This window comes from Podarcis bocagei (genome assembly GCF_964188305.1).
Source record: "Podarcis bocagei genome assembly, chromosome: 16".
In the NCBI taxonomy this organism is placed as follows: domain Eukaryota; kingdom Metazoa; phylum Chordata; class Lepidosauria; order Squamata; family Lacertidae; genus Podarcis; species Podarcis bocagei.
In genome coordinates, this window is record NC_138142.1 from 14554053 (window position 1) to 14570278 (window position 16226).

Sequence of the window (16226 nt, forward strand, 5' to 3'; positions counted from 1 at the left end):
AGCTTTTGTTCACTATCTCAGCCACTCTAAGAAGCTAGTTTTCCTTCCTAGCACGCCGGCCCCCTCTCTTGGCTTTTCCTACCTTGAGACTCTAATGCAGGGAGCCAGAGAACATGTGCAGATCCTGCCTTGGACACTTAATTAGGTTGTGCGTGAGTAATTAACAATTCCTGCCAGCACTTACGCATGCGAGATATTGCACCGCGGATGCGAGCTTAACCTTGTTACGTCGGCACCTGTAGGTCCCGTAGCCTCGGTTTAAGAGAGCAGCTCAGATCTGGGTCACACTTTTTTTGCTTACTCCTCTGATAAATATAGTCGTTGAAAGCCAGCACCTTAATCCTTTTAACAGTCTCTGCTGACTAAAAGGATTGTCCCTGCGTGGGCGTTTGCTGCTATAAATATTCCTGGGTTATCGGCCACCTACAGAGGGTTTCCTTCATCCCCGGGCCTATTACATAAATTAGAAGCGTGGGCTGGTTTGAAATAAATAGTCTGTTGTTTTTTCTCCAAGGGCAAGGCCTCTTCTGATAACCTGCCTTTATCTTGAGCTGTCCTTTAAACCAGGGGCGGCTAAGCACCCGATTTGGCCCCTAAGCAGATCCTGCAAAATAAAAAAAATTGAACTGGGCCAGGTGGTTGCCAAGGTTGGGAAGATAATAATAATAATAATAATAATAATAATAATAATAATAATAATAATAATAATAATAATAATAATTTTTATTTATACGACCTTCCCAGGGCCGGTGCTGGGTGGAGCCAAAGGCAAAAGTGGGTGGAGCAATACCTTTTTACCTTTGTATTGTGAGCTGATTTCTTCACATTCACAAGCCCCTCTCTGTTCTCCATCCAGGCAATTGAGAAATCATAATTGGAGTCCAAGGGCACATTCTGCCACCACAAAGCCTCATGTAATCGAATTTTTGTTGTTGTCCTGCTTTTAATCCCCAACACTACAGGTTTACAGTGGTACCTCGGGTTAAGTACTTAATTCGTTCCGGAGGTCCGTACTTAACCTGAAACGGATCTTAACCTGAAGCACCACTTTAGCTAATGGGGCCTCTTGCCGCCGCCGTGCTGCTGGAGCACGATTTCTGTTCTTATCCTGAAGCAAAGTTCTTAACCTGAAGCACTATTTCTGGGTTGGCGGAGTCTGTAACCTGAAGCGTATGTAACCCGAGGTACCACTGTATAGTTCAAAAGTACACAAACAGTCAAAGGTATCAGAGATTTATCCAGGGTCAACAAGTTCATTTATCGAAGTGTTTCCAACATCACACCTCTTGTACTAAACAATGCCTTCCTGTGAAAATGTTGAGAAGTCCAAAATACCCAAAACATTGGGTTGTTTTTTTTTTTTTTTTTTGCTGGATCTACCTCAGTTTTAAATGTAGGGAAGCAATGTCTGTGGTGTTAAATGTAGCTCTGAAGAAAACAGAGGTACAGTGGTACCTCAGGTTAAGTACTTAATTCGTTCCGGAGGTCCGTTCTTAACCTGAAACTGTTCTTAACCTGAAGCACCACTTTAGCTAATGGGGCCTCCCGCTGCTGCCAGAGCACGATTTCTGTTCTCATCCTGAAGCAAAGTTCTTAACCTGAAGCACTATTTCTGGGTTAGCGGAGTCTGTAACCTGAAGTGTATGTAACCCGAGGTACCACTGTATTTCTTACACATCTCGCAAGGATGTTTAGGAACTAATGAGCCTCTGGGCTGAAAGACACGACACAGTCTCTCCCTGCAAACCCATCAGTCACAGAACGTGATGTGTTAGTGAGAGCTGGAAATTAACTGGTGTTTTGAAATATATCCTCCCTAGGTATCGCATTCCAATAGGGCTCCATGCCAATCTTTCTGAGGGCTCTCCTGTCTGTCCGGCGTTGAAAGCGAAGTCCACATTGCTCAACGAAGAAGGGTTTTTCCACGGAAAGATGGGGATCCGGAGAGCGTTAGCCGATGGTCTCCTGAACATGTCTGAGGTAGGAAGACACGCATACAGGGCTTTGCTTGCTAGCCCAGGTGGTATCGACTGTGGGAGAAACCATGTGGTGCTTATTATTATTATTATTTGAAATAGTTTTTATTTGATTTTGCAAGGAACGGCTAAGGGAGCTGGGCATGTTTAGCCTGGAGAAGAGGAGGATAAGGGGTGATATGATAGCCATGTTCAAATATATAAAAGGATGTCACATAGAGGAGGGAGAAAGGTTGTTTTCTGCTGCTCCAGAGAAGCGGACACGGAGCAATGGATCCAAACTACAAGAAAGAAGATTCCACCTAAACATTAGGAAGAACTTCCTGACAGTAAGAGCTGTTCGACAGTGGAATTTGCTGCCAAGGAGTGTGGTGGAGTCTCCTACTTTGGAGGTCTTTAAGCAGAGGCTTGACAACCATATGTCAGGAGTGCTCTGATGGTGTTTCCTGCTTGGCAGGGGGTTGGACTCGATGGCCCTTGTGGTCTCTTCCAACTCTATGATTCTATGATTCTCAGTATAAAATTATAACGATACCACCATATGTTTCCACATTTACAGATTCTATTCTTTTCTACTGCATCTTTTCCAATAATCCATATTTTATATCATCCCATTGTCTCCATTGCTACATTACAAGTGTTATTGTAATCCTGTTAGTGTTTTCATCTGCTTACAGTGGTCTCCAAGATAAATTATATCCCCCCCCACCAATTCTTTGTTAAAGTTCTGGTCTTCTTGAGTCCTGAGCTTCCTGGTCAGTTTTGCCATTTCGGCATAGTCCAACAATTTGATTTGCCATTCTTCTCTGGTAGGGACTTTATGTTCTTTCCATCTCTGGGCTAATAACATCCCGGCAGCTGTCATGGCATACATAAAAAGTCTTTTCTGCTCCCTTGGAATATCTGCACCTATAATTCCTGATAAAAAAATCCTCTGTTGGGTTTTTGTTGTTGCAAAAGCTAATTTAAACTTTTTTTTATCTCTTATTTCTTACCTTACAAGACCACCATTAAACTCAGGCAGAAAGTTAATAACTAAAGCCCACTTTAAGCTGTCTTTGACCTTACCTGCCCACACCTGACATTATGTCTGACATCAGGTGTAGGGCCAGGTGGCCAAGGCTACCCCAAAACACCTTCACAGGACAGTGGGGAGGTCCGTTGGGCCACGTTTGGGAGATCCTTGGTGTTGAACCATGGTGAGATAAGTGGACCATGCGCATGCATGCACATTTCAGTGTACATGGAAGTTTTGTGTCATCTCAAATAAGATTTATTTAGTATTGTTCTTACTTTGAGTTACTTACGGGGTGGGGGCCCTCTATACCTGAAGTAGCGTCTCCACCCCCATCGTTCAGCCCAGACCCTCAGGTCCACCACTGAGGGCCTTCTGGTGGTTCTCTCACCATGAAAACGAAATTACAGGGAACCAGACAGAGGGCCTTCTTGGTAGTGGCACCCACTCTGTGGAATGCCTTCCGGGCAGATCTGAAAGAGTTAAATAATTATGTAGTATTTCGTAGGCAGTTCCCTCACTGCGAGAAGTGAAGTTACAGGGAACCAGGCAGAGGGCCTTCTTGGTAGTGGTGCCGTACCTGTGGAATGCCTTCCTGGCAAATCTGAAAGAATAATTACATAATTTTTTCTGTAGGTGTTTTTCTGTTTGGTGAAAGTTTTAATATTTGATGTTGTTGTTCTTGTACTTCTGCTGGAAGTTGCCCGGAGTGGCTGGGGCAACCCAGTCAGATGCGTGGCGTATAAGAAAAATAAGTTATTAATTTATGTAAATTTCCAGTGCTTAGGGCCTCTGAACATCTCCATCTGGCCCCTGCTTCCTCACTTGTTTTTTGTTTTTGTTTTCTAAATGAAGGGCGTCTTCTTTATATAGACGGCAACTCTCCTCACCTGCCCTCCTTTCCTTTTACATTCTTAGGTGAAACACGAACTTACTGCGCAAGTTGACTTGTTCCGTGAGCTCACAGGTCACCTGCCTCAACACATGGACGGACACCAGCATGTTCACGTCCTCCCAGGTAAGGCAAATCCACACCTTAGGCAAGGATGAAACACCTTTTCCACTCTGCAGGGCTGCATGTCCGGATTTTTATCTTGCCGCACGCACCCTCTCCTCTCCATTCAGGGGAGCAAGAGGCCTGGTCCGAGTTCCAGGACACATTCCAGTCAGGCAGAGTTAAAGAAAGGTAAAAGACTCCTGGAAAGTTAAGTGCAGTCCATAGCTGTCAACTTTTCCCTTTTCTTGTGAGGAATCCTATTCGGAATAAGGGAATTTCCCTTAAAAAAAGGAAAACGTTGACAGCTATGGTGCAGTCAAAGGTGACTACTGTGATACTTCGGGTTACAGACGCTTAAGGTTACAGACTCTTCAGGTTACACACTCCGCTAACCCAGAAATAGTACCTTGGGTTAAGAACTTTGCTTCAGGATGAGAACAGAAATCGTGCAGCGGCAGCGGGAGGCCCCATTAGCTAAAGTGGTACCTCGGGTTAAGAACATTTTCAGGTTAAGAACGGACTTCCAGAGCGAATTAAGTTCTTAGCCCGAGGTACCACTGTATGGCGTTGCGGCGCTCATCTCCCTTTCAGTCCGAGGGAGGCGGCGGTTGTCCACAGAGAGCTTTCTGGGTCATGTGGCCAGCAGGACTAAACCGCTTGTGGCGCAATGGAGCACCGCGACGGAAACCAGAGCGCACAGAAAGGCCGTTTACCTTCCCGCCGCAGCGGTACCTATTTATCTATTTGCACTGGTGTGCTTTCGAACTACCAGGTTGGCAGGAGCTGGGACAGAGCAACGGGAGCTCACCCTGTTGTGCGGATTCGAACCGCCAACCTTCTCATCAGCAAGCCCAAGAGGCTCTGTGGTTTAGACCACAGCGCCGCCTGTGTCTCTAGTCAGGCAGAAACAGGGAAGAAAGGCCGTGGTCTGGGGAGAGGGCGCTTGGGCTTGGAAAGGAGACAAGCCCTGGGGAGAGAGTGCCAAGGACCACACAGACAGGCTTCTGGACTCAAGGCCGGTTCCCTCACTAGCCCTAAGGACACAGCCTCCCTTCCCCATGCCTTAGATGATGGGGGCTCTATGACACTGAAGGACTGGAAGCCACCCCTTTCTCCCACACCTCCCCGGGGTTTGAGCTCACAGTTTGCAGGCAGCTGCCTCGAGTCAGGTTACCTGCCCTGCTAAGGTTGCCTTAAGCCTGATGGGAGTCTATTTCTCCCCCCCTTTTTTAATACGTCTTGATTAAATTTTATTGAATATTACAAGAAAATAAAAGAAAAAAAGAAATAGAAACAATACATAAAAACATTTATCTACACATTTTTCAAAATGCAGATTAGAAAAGAGATGAAAGGTAAGATGAAAAGAAACAAGAAAAAGAAAGAAGAGAAAAAATACTTTCCATAACCAAAATACCAAATTCATATTTGAAACATTTTCAGTATATAAATTCTAGTTAAAATATTATAACAGACTTCCACCACATTCACCACACGTCTCTTGGTTATCTAGTTCACCTTAACATCTGTTCTTCAATTGCAATCCATCAATTCTTTGTATTCTCTATATTCTTCACAAGGTTAGTCTGAGCACAACCAAACTTTCGTATTTTTGAGCCCTGTTTGTGTAAATATTCATTTAAGCATTCCCATTGTTTCTGTACCATAGTTTTAGATTTATGCCTTATTACGTCCGTCAATTTGGCTAACTCCAGATACTCGCATAATTTGCCGTATTTTTTGCTCTATAAGACTCACTTTTCCCCTCCTAAAAAGTAAGGGGAAATGTGTGTGCATCTTATGGAGCGAATGCAGGCTGCGCAGCTATCCCAGAAGCCAGAACAGCAAGAGGGATTGCTGCTTTCACTGCGCAGCGATCCCTCTTGCTGTTCTCGCTTCTGAGATTCAGAATATTTTTTTTACTGTTTTCCTCCTCCAAAAACTAGGTGCGTCTTGTGGTCTGGTGCGTCTTATAGAGCGAAAAATACGGTACTTAACCATTCCCTTTTGGTTGGGATATTATTTCCTTTCCAGTAACTGGCCACCATCATTCTCGCTGCTGTTGTTGCGAGAATCTATTGGGAGTCTATGTTGTTGCTTCGCCAGTTCAAAGAGCAGGTGCTCCAGTCACAATTGGAGAGCAGGGAGGTCTCAGCCTTGTCTCTCGCGGTACCCTGCAGTGCCGCAGTCTCAGCGCTTGGGAAGCTGGTTTAAGAATGGAACTGGTTCCAGTTCCATCTCACTCACACCCATCCCCAAAGCAGCTCTTTCTGTTCCCATTCAGTCCGCAGTTCACCCGCAGTGGTTCTCTGTATTCCTGCCCCATCCACCCCCACACCCAGGATGCTGCCTTCAGGATATTACAAGCTGTTCTGCAATGGTACAAAATGATATAGAATAAGAGTACAAGAAGAACATAACATTGAAGACTGGGCAATGTTTATTGGATATATGGGAAATAATTGTGCACAGCTGAAAGCGCTGGCAGCATTAAGATGAATTCAGCAGTATCAATACAGTGGTGCCCCGCAAGACGAATGCCTCGCAAGACGAAAAACCCGCTAGATGAAAGGGTTTTCCGTTTTTCGATGCGCTTCGCAAGACGAATTTCCCTATGGGCTTGCTTCGCAAGACGAAAACGTCTTGCAAGTCTTGCAATTTTTTTCGCTCCCCCCCTTTTTCTAAGCCGCTAATAGCCGCTAAGCCGCTAATAGCCGCTAATCCACTAATAGCACTAATCCGCTAAGCCGCTAATAGGGTTGCTTCGCAAGATGAAAAAAACGCTAGACGAAGAGACTCGCGGAACGGATTATTTTCGTCTTGCGAGGCACCACTGTAAGTTGTGATGGATGCAATAATGGAATACTGAATGATATAGTTTTTGTAAAATATGCAGGGATTTATGGAATGTAAAATGAACCATGGAAAGAGAAGAAGGGGAAGCCTTTGATATCTTAACGATGTAAAAATTAGTACAGTGGTACCTCGGGTTAAGTACTTAATTCGTTCCGGAGGTCCGTTCTTAACCTGAAACTGTTTTTAACCTGAAGCACCACTTTAGCTAATGGGGCCTCCTGCTGCTGCCACGCCGCCGGAGCACGATTTCTGTTCTCATCCTGAAGCAAAGTTCTTAACCTGAGGTAATATTTCTGGGTTAGCGGAGTCTGTAACCTGAAGCGTATGTAACCTGAAGGATATGCAACCCGAGGTACCACTGTATTTTAAATTGGAAAACAGAAAAATTAATAAAACTTATATAAAACAAAACAAAATGATACTTCAATCCCAAACACTGAGACCTTGCAGCTTGTAAAGGCTTAAACTAAGAGAAAGAGAGTACTGTATTTTTTGCACCATAACAATCACTTTTTTCCTCCTAAAAAGTAAGGGGAAATGTCTGTGCGTGTTATGGAGGGAATGCCTACGGGTGGCATGCCTACGGATTTTCCTCCTCTAAAAACTACATGCGTGTTATGGTCGGGTGCGTGTTATAGAGCGAAAAATACGGTACAGTGGTGCCTCGCAAGACGAAAAGAATCCGTTCTGTGATTCTCTTCGTCTAGCGGTTTTTTGTCTTGCGAAGCAAGCCCATTGACGGATTAGCGCTATTAGCGCTTTTAGCGGCTTATCTGCTGATCAGATCAGCTGATAAGCGGCTTAGCGGCTTAGAAAAAGGGGGGGAGGGGAAAAAACCAGCAGGAACTCGCAAGACATTGTCGTCTTGCGAAGCAAGCCCATAGGAGATTCATTTTGCGAAGCACCTCCAAAACGGAAAACTCTTTCGTCTAGCGAGTTTTTCGTCTTGCGGGGCACCACTGTAATTCAGTCCCCAGAGTTAAAGCGCCATTTTATATATTTATATTTATTTATCTTATTGCATTTGTAGCCCCCTGCTTCTTCTCCAGGGACCTCACAGTGGTATACGTGGTTCTCCCCATCCTCTTTTAATCTGCCACAACAACCTGGCGAGGCAGGTTAGGCTGAGAGGCAGAGATTGCGGCCCAAGATCGCCCAGTGAGCTTCATGGCTGAGTGGGGATTTGAATTCTGGTCTCCCAGGTCTTAGACTGACACTCTAACTGAGGGTGGCCCAACTTTTCTTTTTTAATATAAATTTTATTTTTTCGTTTTCTATTTTACATAACCAAACGAATGAAAAACATAGGCATATAATCCCCTTTGACTTCCCTCCCTTCCCATTGTGGATCTTAATGATTTCTCCCTCTGCATCTCTTTCATAACTCTATTCTTATAAATCCTTTGCCGGTCCATAGTTCAGATCTTCACTACAAGTTTTCTGTCAGTCCTACCAGTGTATGTGATTGTTTACAATAGTTTTTCAAATCAATTACAGTGGTACCTCGGGTTACATACGCTTCAGGTTACAGATGCTTCAGGTTACAGACTCCGCTAACCCAGAAATAGTACCTCGGGTTAAGAACTTTGCTTCAGGATGAGAACAGAAATTGTGTGGCGGCAGCAGCAGGAGGCCCCATTAGCTAAAGTGGTACCTCAGGTTAAGAACAGTTTCAGATTAAGAAAGGACCTCCAGAACGAATTAAGTTCTTAACCCAAGGTACCACTGTATAAACGTTCTCCATTCTTCATTAAAGACCTCCTCTTCCGGGTTTCTGATTCTTCCTGTAAGTTTCGCCATCTCAGCATATAGTTCATCCATTTTGTCTTCCGCTCTTCTTTGGTCAGAGTTGTACCATCTTTCCATTTCTGGGCTAACAGAATCCGCGCAGCCGTGGTCCTTTGAGATGGCCCAAATTCTCATACCACACACTGCCTTCATACAGGGAGGGGAGGCCAAAATTTCACACACACACCCCCCCCCGCAGTTCTTGTAGGGTGCTAGCAGGGCTTTGGGAAGGAAGCACCCACTTCCTTCCCTAAACTGGGGAAGTGCTAACTAGGCTTTGGGAAGGAGGAGGAAGGACTCTCGGACCCTGACGGACCCTTCTTCCCAAAGCCCAGCACCTGCTTAACTGGCTTTGAGAAGGGGTCTGCCGGGGGGGTGGGGGTGGGCAGGCGTCAAATGTTTCCAAGTCTTGAGGGCTGCATGTGGCCCTTGAGCCATGCATTGGACTACCCTGCTCTAACCACTGCACCACACTGGTTCTCCATGACGGCACCATGACTACAGCTCCCAGAATTCTCTGGGGGGAAAGCGACGGCTGTTTACAAACAGCCGTCGATTCTTTCCCAGAGAGTTCTGGGAGCTGTAGTTTGTTAAGGGTGCTGAGAGTTGATAGGAGGCCCCTATTCCCCTCACAGAGCTACAGAGGGCTTTTCACAGTCAGTTCCTCTTCCCAGGAACAAGAGAGCAGAGCCGGTAATGGACTTGGACTCAAAAGAAAATACGCTCTCTCTTTTTTAAATGCCTGTACTTCCTTGGAGAAGGGGTGCGGGTGGCGCTGTGGGTTAAACCACAGGGCCTAGGGCTTGCCAATCAGAAGGTCGGCGGTTCAAATCCCCGCAACGGGGTGAGCTCCCGTTGCTCGGTCCCTGCTCCTTCCAACCTAGCAGTTTGAAAGCACGGCAGTGCAAGTAGATAAGTAGGTACCATTCCGGTGGGAAGTTAAATGGCATTTTCGTGCACTGCTCTGGTTTGCCAGAAGCGGCTTAGTCATGCTGGCCACATGACCTGTACGCCGGCTCCCTCAGCCAATAAAGCGAGATGAGCGCCGCAACCCCAGAGTCGGCCACGACTGGACCTAATGGTCAGGGGTCCCTTTACCTTTACTTCCTTGGAGAGGGACTTTCTAGTAACCTTCTCTCTTCCAGAGATCAGAAACGTATTTGCACAGGTGCTGGAGGATTACGGGATCACCTATACTCGAGTCCCCATCGAGCCAGACCTTCCCCGCTGCGATTGGATAGACCCACGCTTAATGGCCTTTTACCTGGGCGTGGAGAAGGACTCCCTAAACACAGTGGATGTGTTTAGGAAACACAGAATAAGGTGAGCACCTTGCACTTCGGAAACAACTCTGGTTTTTGCCAGTGCTTGGCTTTCTTCTCGGTTCCCGTAGTTTCCCGCTCACCGAGTGCCTTAAAGAGAGTTTCCGTTTATTACGGCCACAGTCCTGCATTTTAAAAAATGGCTAAAATACGATTATTATAAAAGCAAGATACAATCATTTTTAAAAACAAGCCATAGTAAGAGTAGGGAGACGAGAGAGTCACTGGCCAGCAAGTTAAAACGACTCGAATGATAACTATTACTAAAGCGATCCAGTAGAAGACTGGGGAAGAAGAGTCGTGTGTCCGAAACCCAAGATTTCATAAGCAGAATAGTCATAGTGCCTCTAGAAGGCTTGGTGTGTCTTATAGAGAGAGCCTTCTGTTTGGGTGAAAGGGTTCAGAGACTAATTGCACAACAGATTTCCCCCCACCCCACCCCCCAAAAAATATAAATTCTTGCAAATATTGCAAATGGCAAACATCATCCCCAAATAGGTATTCCCTTTCTCTAAGATTCTGCAACAACAAAAGCGTTCTTCCTCTAAAACACTGGGCAGTACCCACCCCCTTGAGGTGGGTGAGATTACCAATGGGTGGCGCTAATAGGCAAGGGGGCAGAGGGGGGTGGGGTGGGCACTGGAGGTGTTAAAAAGAAAAGAAAAAAGCTGGTATCACTAGATCATGTCTATCTGTTTTGTTGAATTAATTAAATGAAATTGTTTTAATTGGATTCTGAATAAATGTGCAATTAATTGTATAAAATAACAACAACAACAACAATAATGATGATGATGATGATGTATATAGTATGGGAATTGTAGGCCTGGAAGGAACCAGGTTCTCCACCTTTCCCTCTTCCATGTATACTGCAGCCTCAGCAATGCCATCCCAGGAGACTGGAGTCTGGCAGCCATGATCAGTGAGCTACTAATCAGCCAAGTAAAACTGATGTGATTAATTAACCAAGATTCCATTAATCAACTGACAGCTCAAAGATGAATTCCCCTTCCCTTCTCCTACCAACTGTGATCTTTATGCCTCACAGCATGTTACAGAGCAGGAAGGGTCTGGCACCACGGCAATCTCAAAATTACAATATTTTGCTCCAAATAGATTGCATTTCATGATTGGGCAAAAAAACCAGGGGGTGGAAAATGCTTGCTCCTTCAGCACTGCTTGTGCGATTAAACGCTCATCTTCCTCCTTTCACAGGTGGCCAGATATATATATAGGCCTCAGCACCATGGGCAAAAACATGTCCATCGCCAACATCCTGGGGGCCATTGATAACGCTACAGCGGCTTACCTGCCGGAAGAAGATTCCTCCATTCCTCCTGGCTCGCCGTCACACTCAGATCAAGAAACCAGAAGTGTAACCATTGAGCTGATGACGCATCCAGGATACCCCAGTGTCCCGCCAGTTGGGGGCTGCGGCGAGGGACCCGACAATTTCTCGCAGTCCTGGGAACGCTTGCACGAACTTGAGACGCTCAAGAAAGCAGAGTTGCAGAGCCACTACAGGACAAGGAACATCCAGCTCTGCGCATTTAAAGACCTTGGGATGTGATGCTGCAGTTGTTGCTGGTTGGGCTGGGCCAGGCTAAGCGTGATGCCGAGTGAGGTGCAGAGTTAAGAACCCCCCCCCCCAAAAAAAATAGACCGCATGGTGGGGCACAGAGGCTCCCTTTGCAAGGACAGCTTCCACCCTTTGCAGCAAGGTGGTGCCCCATTTTCACAGCACTGGGGAGCAGAAGTTGTATCCCTAGGAAGGGAAAGCTTGGACAGTAACAGGACCAGCAGGGTAGGATCTATAGAGCAGATGGTTCTAGGAGCAGGAAAGATTGCATAGGAAACTATATGGGTCTGTCGTTGTGGGTTGGGCTCCTGGTTTGAACTCTGATATAGAAAAATACATATTTGGATCTGCCAATTCAACATGCTATTAGTCTACAGCAGGCATGTCCAATCGCAGGGTGTACCTGGTTGATCACGGTATCCTAATCGATGGCCCCCCTCCCCCCCTAAAGCTCAACAACTGTGGTCAATTCAATGGGTAGATCACTGCCAGTTTTTTTATAGTGGGAGTAGATCACAGTCTTCTGGAAGTTGGACATGCCTGGTCTAAAGATATTGGTCCATTATCCAGGGGATTCGAAGCAGGGAGCATTTGAACTCAGCACAAAGCGTAAATAAACACTCTTCACTAAGGTCAGCCACCTGCCTCGCCAATAAAAGCTGAACTGGACCACGTACATAAATTGTGGGGAATTGGCGTCTGTGTCCTTAGTTCAGACAGTTTATTTCGCTTTTTCTGGAGAGGCTAGGAGACCATAGAGTCCTGATGTTAAATGCTAGCTTCACTGTCACAAGTTTGGAAATCTGGCTGTTGAACAAATTTGCAGGCTGCCGAATGTTGTGGGCAGTTGGGTTGGCGTAGAATGCTGTCAGCCGGTGTGTGTGAAAAACACCGCTTGCACCATGAGAATAGCGGACAGAATATGAAATGTACAAATCGATTTACTGGCACAATGGCAGAAATATTCCCGAAGGGTTCCATCTTGGGGAGCAGTGGGGTCCCCAGATCTAGGGTTGTGTGTTAGGAGCTGACATACACAGATAAGTCATTCTTTGCACAGACCTAGACCATAGGGGTCCATTGTTGCATATGATTTTAAAACAAGTGGCCCTGTGCCAATCATTTTGGAGGCCAACTGGGCTTACCCACAAATTAAACGAAGGTTTCAGCACATGCAGGCGATGTGGAAACAAAATATTAACTCCCTCTTTTTAAAGAGGACTGTCCATGCTATAGTCACTGGACATCTGCATCCAGTCTGTTCTGGCTTTGAGATGGCCATCAGATCAACCCTTGGCTTGATATGGTTCTGTTCCTTGGAGTTATCCTTGGGACCAGACAGAACCAAAAGGCTGCCTTGGGTATGTGGATGGGTGGGATGCCCTAGTATCAGCTGACAACCAGCCGTACAGGAAGTGGGAGAAAGGGTGTGGTCAGTCATGTCTGGCTCCCAGTGAAACACCCCTGATCTCCTGTCTCACTTCCCACTTATGTATCCCAATAGCCACCTCTTAAGCACAATCACGGGGTTTATGGTGTGCCAGGGGAAGGATAGTGCCTCTGGTGGGGGGACACGTCATGGTTTGTCCACCTTTGGGCCCCACCCTACACCTAGCTCTCACCTGCAGCTCCTGGAAGCTATCAGCATATGACCGCAGCCACACCCCAGGAACAGCTTCGACTGGCTAAACCAGGTGACTTCCCCCTGCATGCGAAGACTGGCTCTGGCGGACCGAATGGATGAAACCAATAATGGGTCCAAGGGTCAAGAAAGTGGTTTCTGCTCATGCTGTGGAGGGAAGTGAGGGACAGATGGGAAGGTAGCCCATCTAGGAAGAAAAGGCTATGGAATAAACCCTACACAAATTCAGTGTGGAGCCCCTGAGAGGGTTGGATGGTGTCTTGGAATGCCTCCTCCTGGCAACTCTTGCATCCCAGCCAAGCGTATTGCTCTGCTTTCCTTTGGACCACATTGAGGAGGCTGAGAGGGCGGGTCTTGTCATCTGGGCAGCCCAGGACTTCCATACACACCGACCAGGCTTGTACCCAGGAGAGGTCACTTCAGTACTGCCTGCATAGCTGTTTGACTTCGCCCCCCAGAGGCTCACTCCATTGTCTCTCGAGACAGACAGATGCCGGCAACAGGCACAATGATAGTTTCGACCCATTAAAATTACTTCGGACCAGGCATGTCACGTTGTTCTGCTGAGGTTGCCATTGCAGTTCCATCATCAGGGTCGCAATAAATTCGTATTTCCTTATTCTTTTTCAACATTCCCAGTTGTGGATTATTGTTGGGGTGGAAGTGGGGGCAAAGAACAGAAACAACCCAAGACTCACCGAATCTACTAAGTTGATAACAGGTTTTCCATAAGAGCCCTAAGGATTGTACACTGCAATCCTACGTATGCCCACTCAGAAGTAAATCTCACTGCTGGGACAAAGGAAGCTGCCTTACGCCAAGTCAAACAGCTGATCTACCTAGCTCAGTATTGTCTGAGAACATCAAGAGCCCCGCTGAATTAGGCCAAAGTCCTGTCAAGCCTCCAAAAAGTCCACAAGCAGTACCTGGGTGCAGTCATGCTCTGTCCTTGCGTCCTCAGGAACACGGATTATTCAGACATACTGCCTTTGATACTGGAGGTAATATACTTTTGAATTACAGCTTGAATTTACAAGCTCTTGTCTTCCTCATTATTGCTTTCCCTTACGTGCATCTTCACTAACTGCAGCAAATGTAGGGGCCTTAGTGCTGATGAAGCCTCTGGTGATTGGCTGAACTACCCTGACATCACAGAGGTGCAGGAAGCCCAAGATCCTTTGGCTAGCTCAGGTGAGCTGCTTCTGTTGGCCTAATTAGAAAGCTTTCTGGGTCTCTATCCCTCCCTGCATCGCAAAGATGCTGTGAGAAGGAAGGGGAAGAGACAAGTCTACACTGTTTCAAGCTCCTCTGAGAAAAATAAATAGAATTCATGTTAGGGAACAGGTAGCCAGTTTTTGCTTGTTGTGAGCACAGTAGTCATCAAAAGCCCCAGAATACCCCAGTTTACAAAGATATTTCCCCTTTCTTTTTCAATCATGCTTCTGTGGATGAACTGAGATTACTGGTAACTCTTCCCACATCTAGAAGCATGTGAAGCTGTTTTTATTGATTCAGACAATTGGTCCATCTAGTTTAATATTGCCTACACCTGCTGGCAGTACCTCTCCAGGGTTTTAGAAAGTCTCCTGAGACTGTCTACATGCAAATAATCATCATTATTTAGAAGAAGGTGCTCAGTCACTGAGCTACAGCTGATGATGTGCTATCTTCTTGCCCATGAACATTTGTCTGTAATGGTCTTAAAAGGTGCTACAGGAATATTTGTGGCATTTACGTATTCATGTTACAAAACGAAACCTCGCATGACAACAGAACAGAGGGCATGAGAATTTAACCCAGCCAGACACAGATTATTCTCCCCATCCTCTCTTCATACACCTTTGAAAGGATATTAACATTGAATTGTTGCACAGGGAGGGGAGGAAATAGAAGGACTTAGCTTAATGTTTGCTTGGTGGAAAAGTTTTAACAAACCTAACACCAAGACCGAAAAGCCTACGTTAATAATAATAATAGTAATAATAAATGCAAGGGAAGTAAGCCATGCCACAAAGCCTTTGAGAGCATTTTTATTCAGGGTAGCAGAATGGAATTGCAAGAAAGCCTAGACCAATACAAGAAAAGGTGGTGTAGACTTGGATCTCAAAACGACAAGTTTAGAATTCAGCTTTGTTTGAAGAACCAGACAGAACCAGAAGAAAAAAGTGTGAACGCCTGAGTTGACATTGCATCGCCATAGTACTCTTCTTTCATGCATGCCTCAAATTACACTGCTCTACGGTGTATGGGGGGCAGTCTTGTTGGCCAATGCAACCCCCACCCCACAACTGTGTGTAAAAGAAATGGGCCTTGGATTTGCAGGCTCCCGCTTCCCTCTAACTCCTGTCATTATGCATAGAAGTGAACCTCTTAATATCCAGGAGTAAGAAGACCATTTATCGGCTTTCAGGGACTGGGGTCGAGTGGGAAGAGAAGAATCTCTGGACTGGGTGCAGTGCTGCAAGAATTGGCCTTAGCCACTGAGGCCCTCCTCTTAGGAGAACTAGTTTAAATGGGACACCCCTTTGCAAGAAGCCCACCTGACCATCCGCTTTATGCACCTACAAAAACTCTTCCTTGCTGATTGGCAGGAGTTTGTGGGCTCTTTAGAGAGGCACAGCTGAAGGCAAGCGGGATAATCTTGTAACTAAAGAAGTAGCAGCAGGATCTGAAGCCTTCCGGTTCTCGCGTGTTTTGAATTTTCTTCCATCAGATGCGGCCCAGCTGTTCTAGGGGAGAGTGGAAAGCCTTGCCTGAGAGAGCAAGTCGCTGAATGCAATTGCAGAAACAGTTTCCGTAACTGGGGGACCTAAAGTAAAATGTGCATCGCCGTGACTACAGAAACTGCTGTCGTAAGACAATGCCAGACTACAGAAACTGCTGTCGTAAGACAATGTCTGCGCCTGCAGAGGTTCTGTGTCGTGTGTTAACATTCTCTGCACCGATGCATCTCTCAGGACAGATCCATTTCTAGCATGCGAACTAGCCTCTCAAACCAAGAACTGTTATACATTGCCTGATCTCAAGACGAGAGGTTAAAAACAGGCATGC

General features: G+C 46.0%; 1 protein-coding gene and 1 long non-coding RNA gene across 7 annotated transcripts in view; both read left to right on the forward strand.

Annotated features, from left to right (window-relative positions):
• The window catches only part of YDJC (YdjC chitooligosaccharide deacetylase homolog), a 123125-nt gene extending 109318 nt beyond the window's left edge, over window positions 1–13807 (forward strand). For all 6 annotated transcript variants that reach the window (XM_081175113.1, XM_081175112.1, XM_081175110.1 and 3 more), the window contains 4 exons: window positions 1821–1980; window positions 3910–4009; window positions 9778–9955; window positions 11170–13807. In XM_081175113.1, coding sequence (XP_081031239.1) covers window positions 1821–1980; window positions 3910–4009; window positions 9778–9955; window positions 11170–11524 — 793 coding nt within the window. In that variant the 3' untranslated portion in view covers window positions 11525–13807. The remainder of the gene's footprint in view (window positions 1–1820; window positions 1981–3909; window positions 4010–9777; window positions 9956–11169) is intronic.
• The window catches only part of LOC308576080, a 114454-nt gene that overhangs the window by 36360 nt on the left and 61868 nt on the right, over window positions 1–16226 (forward strand). The window lies entirely within an intron of this gene.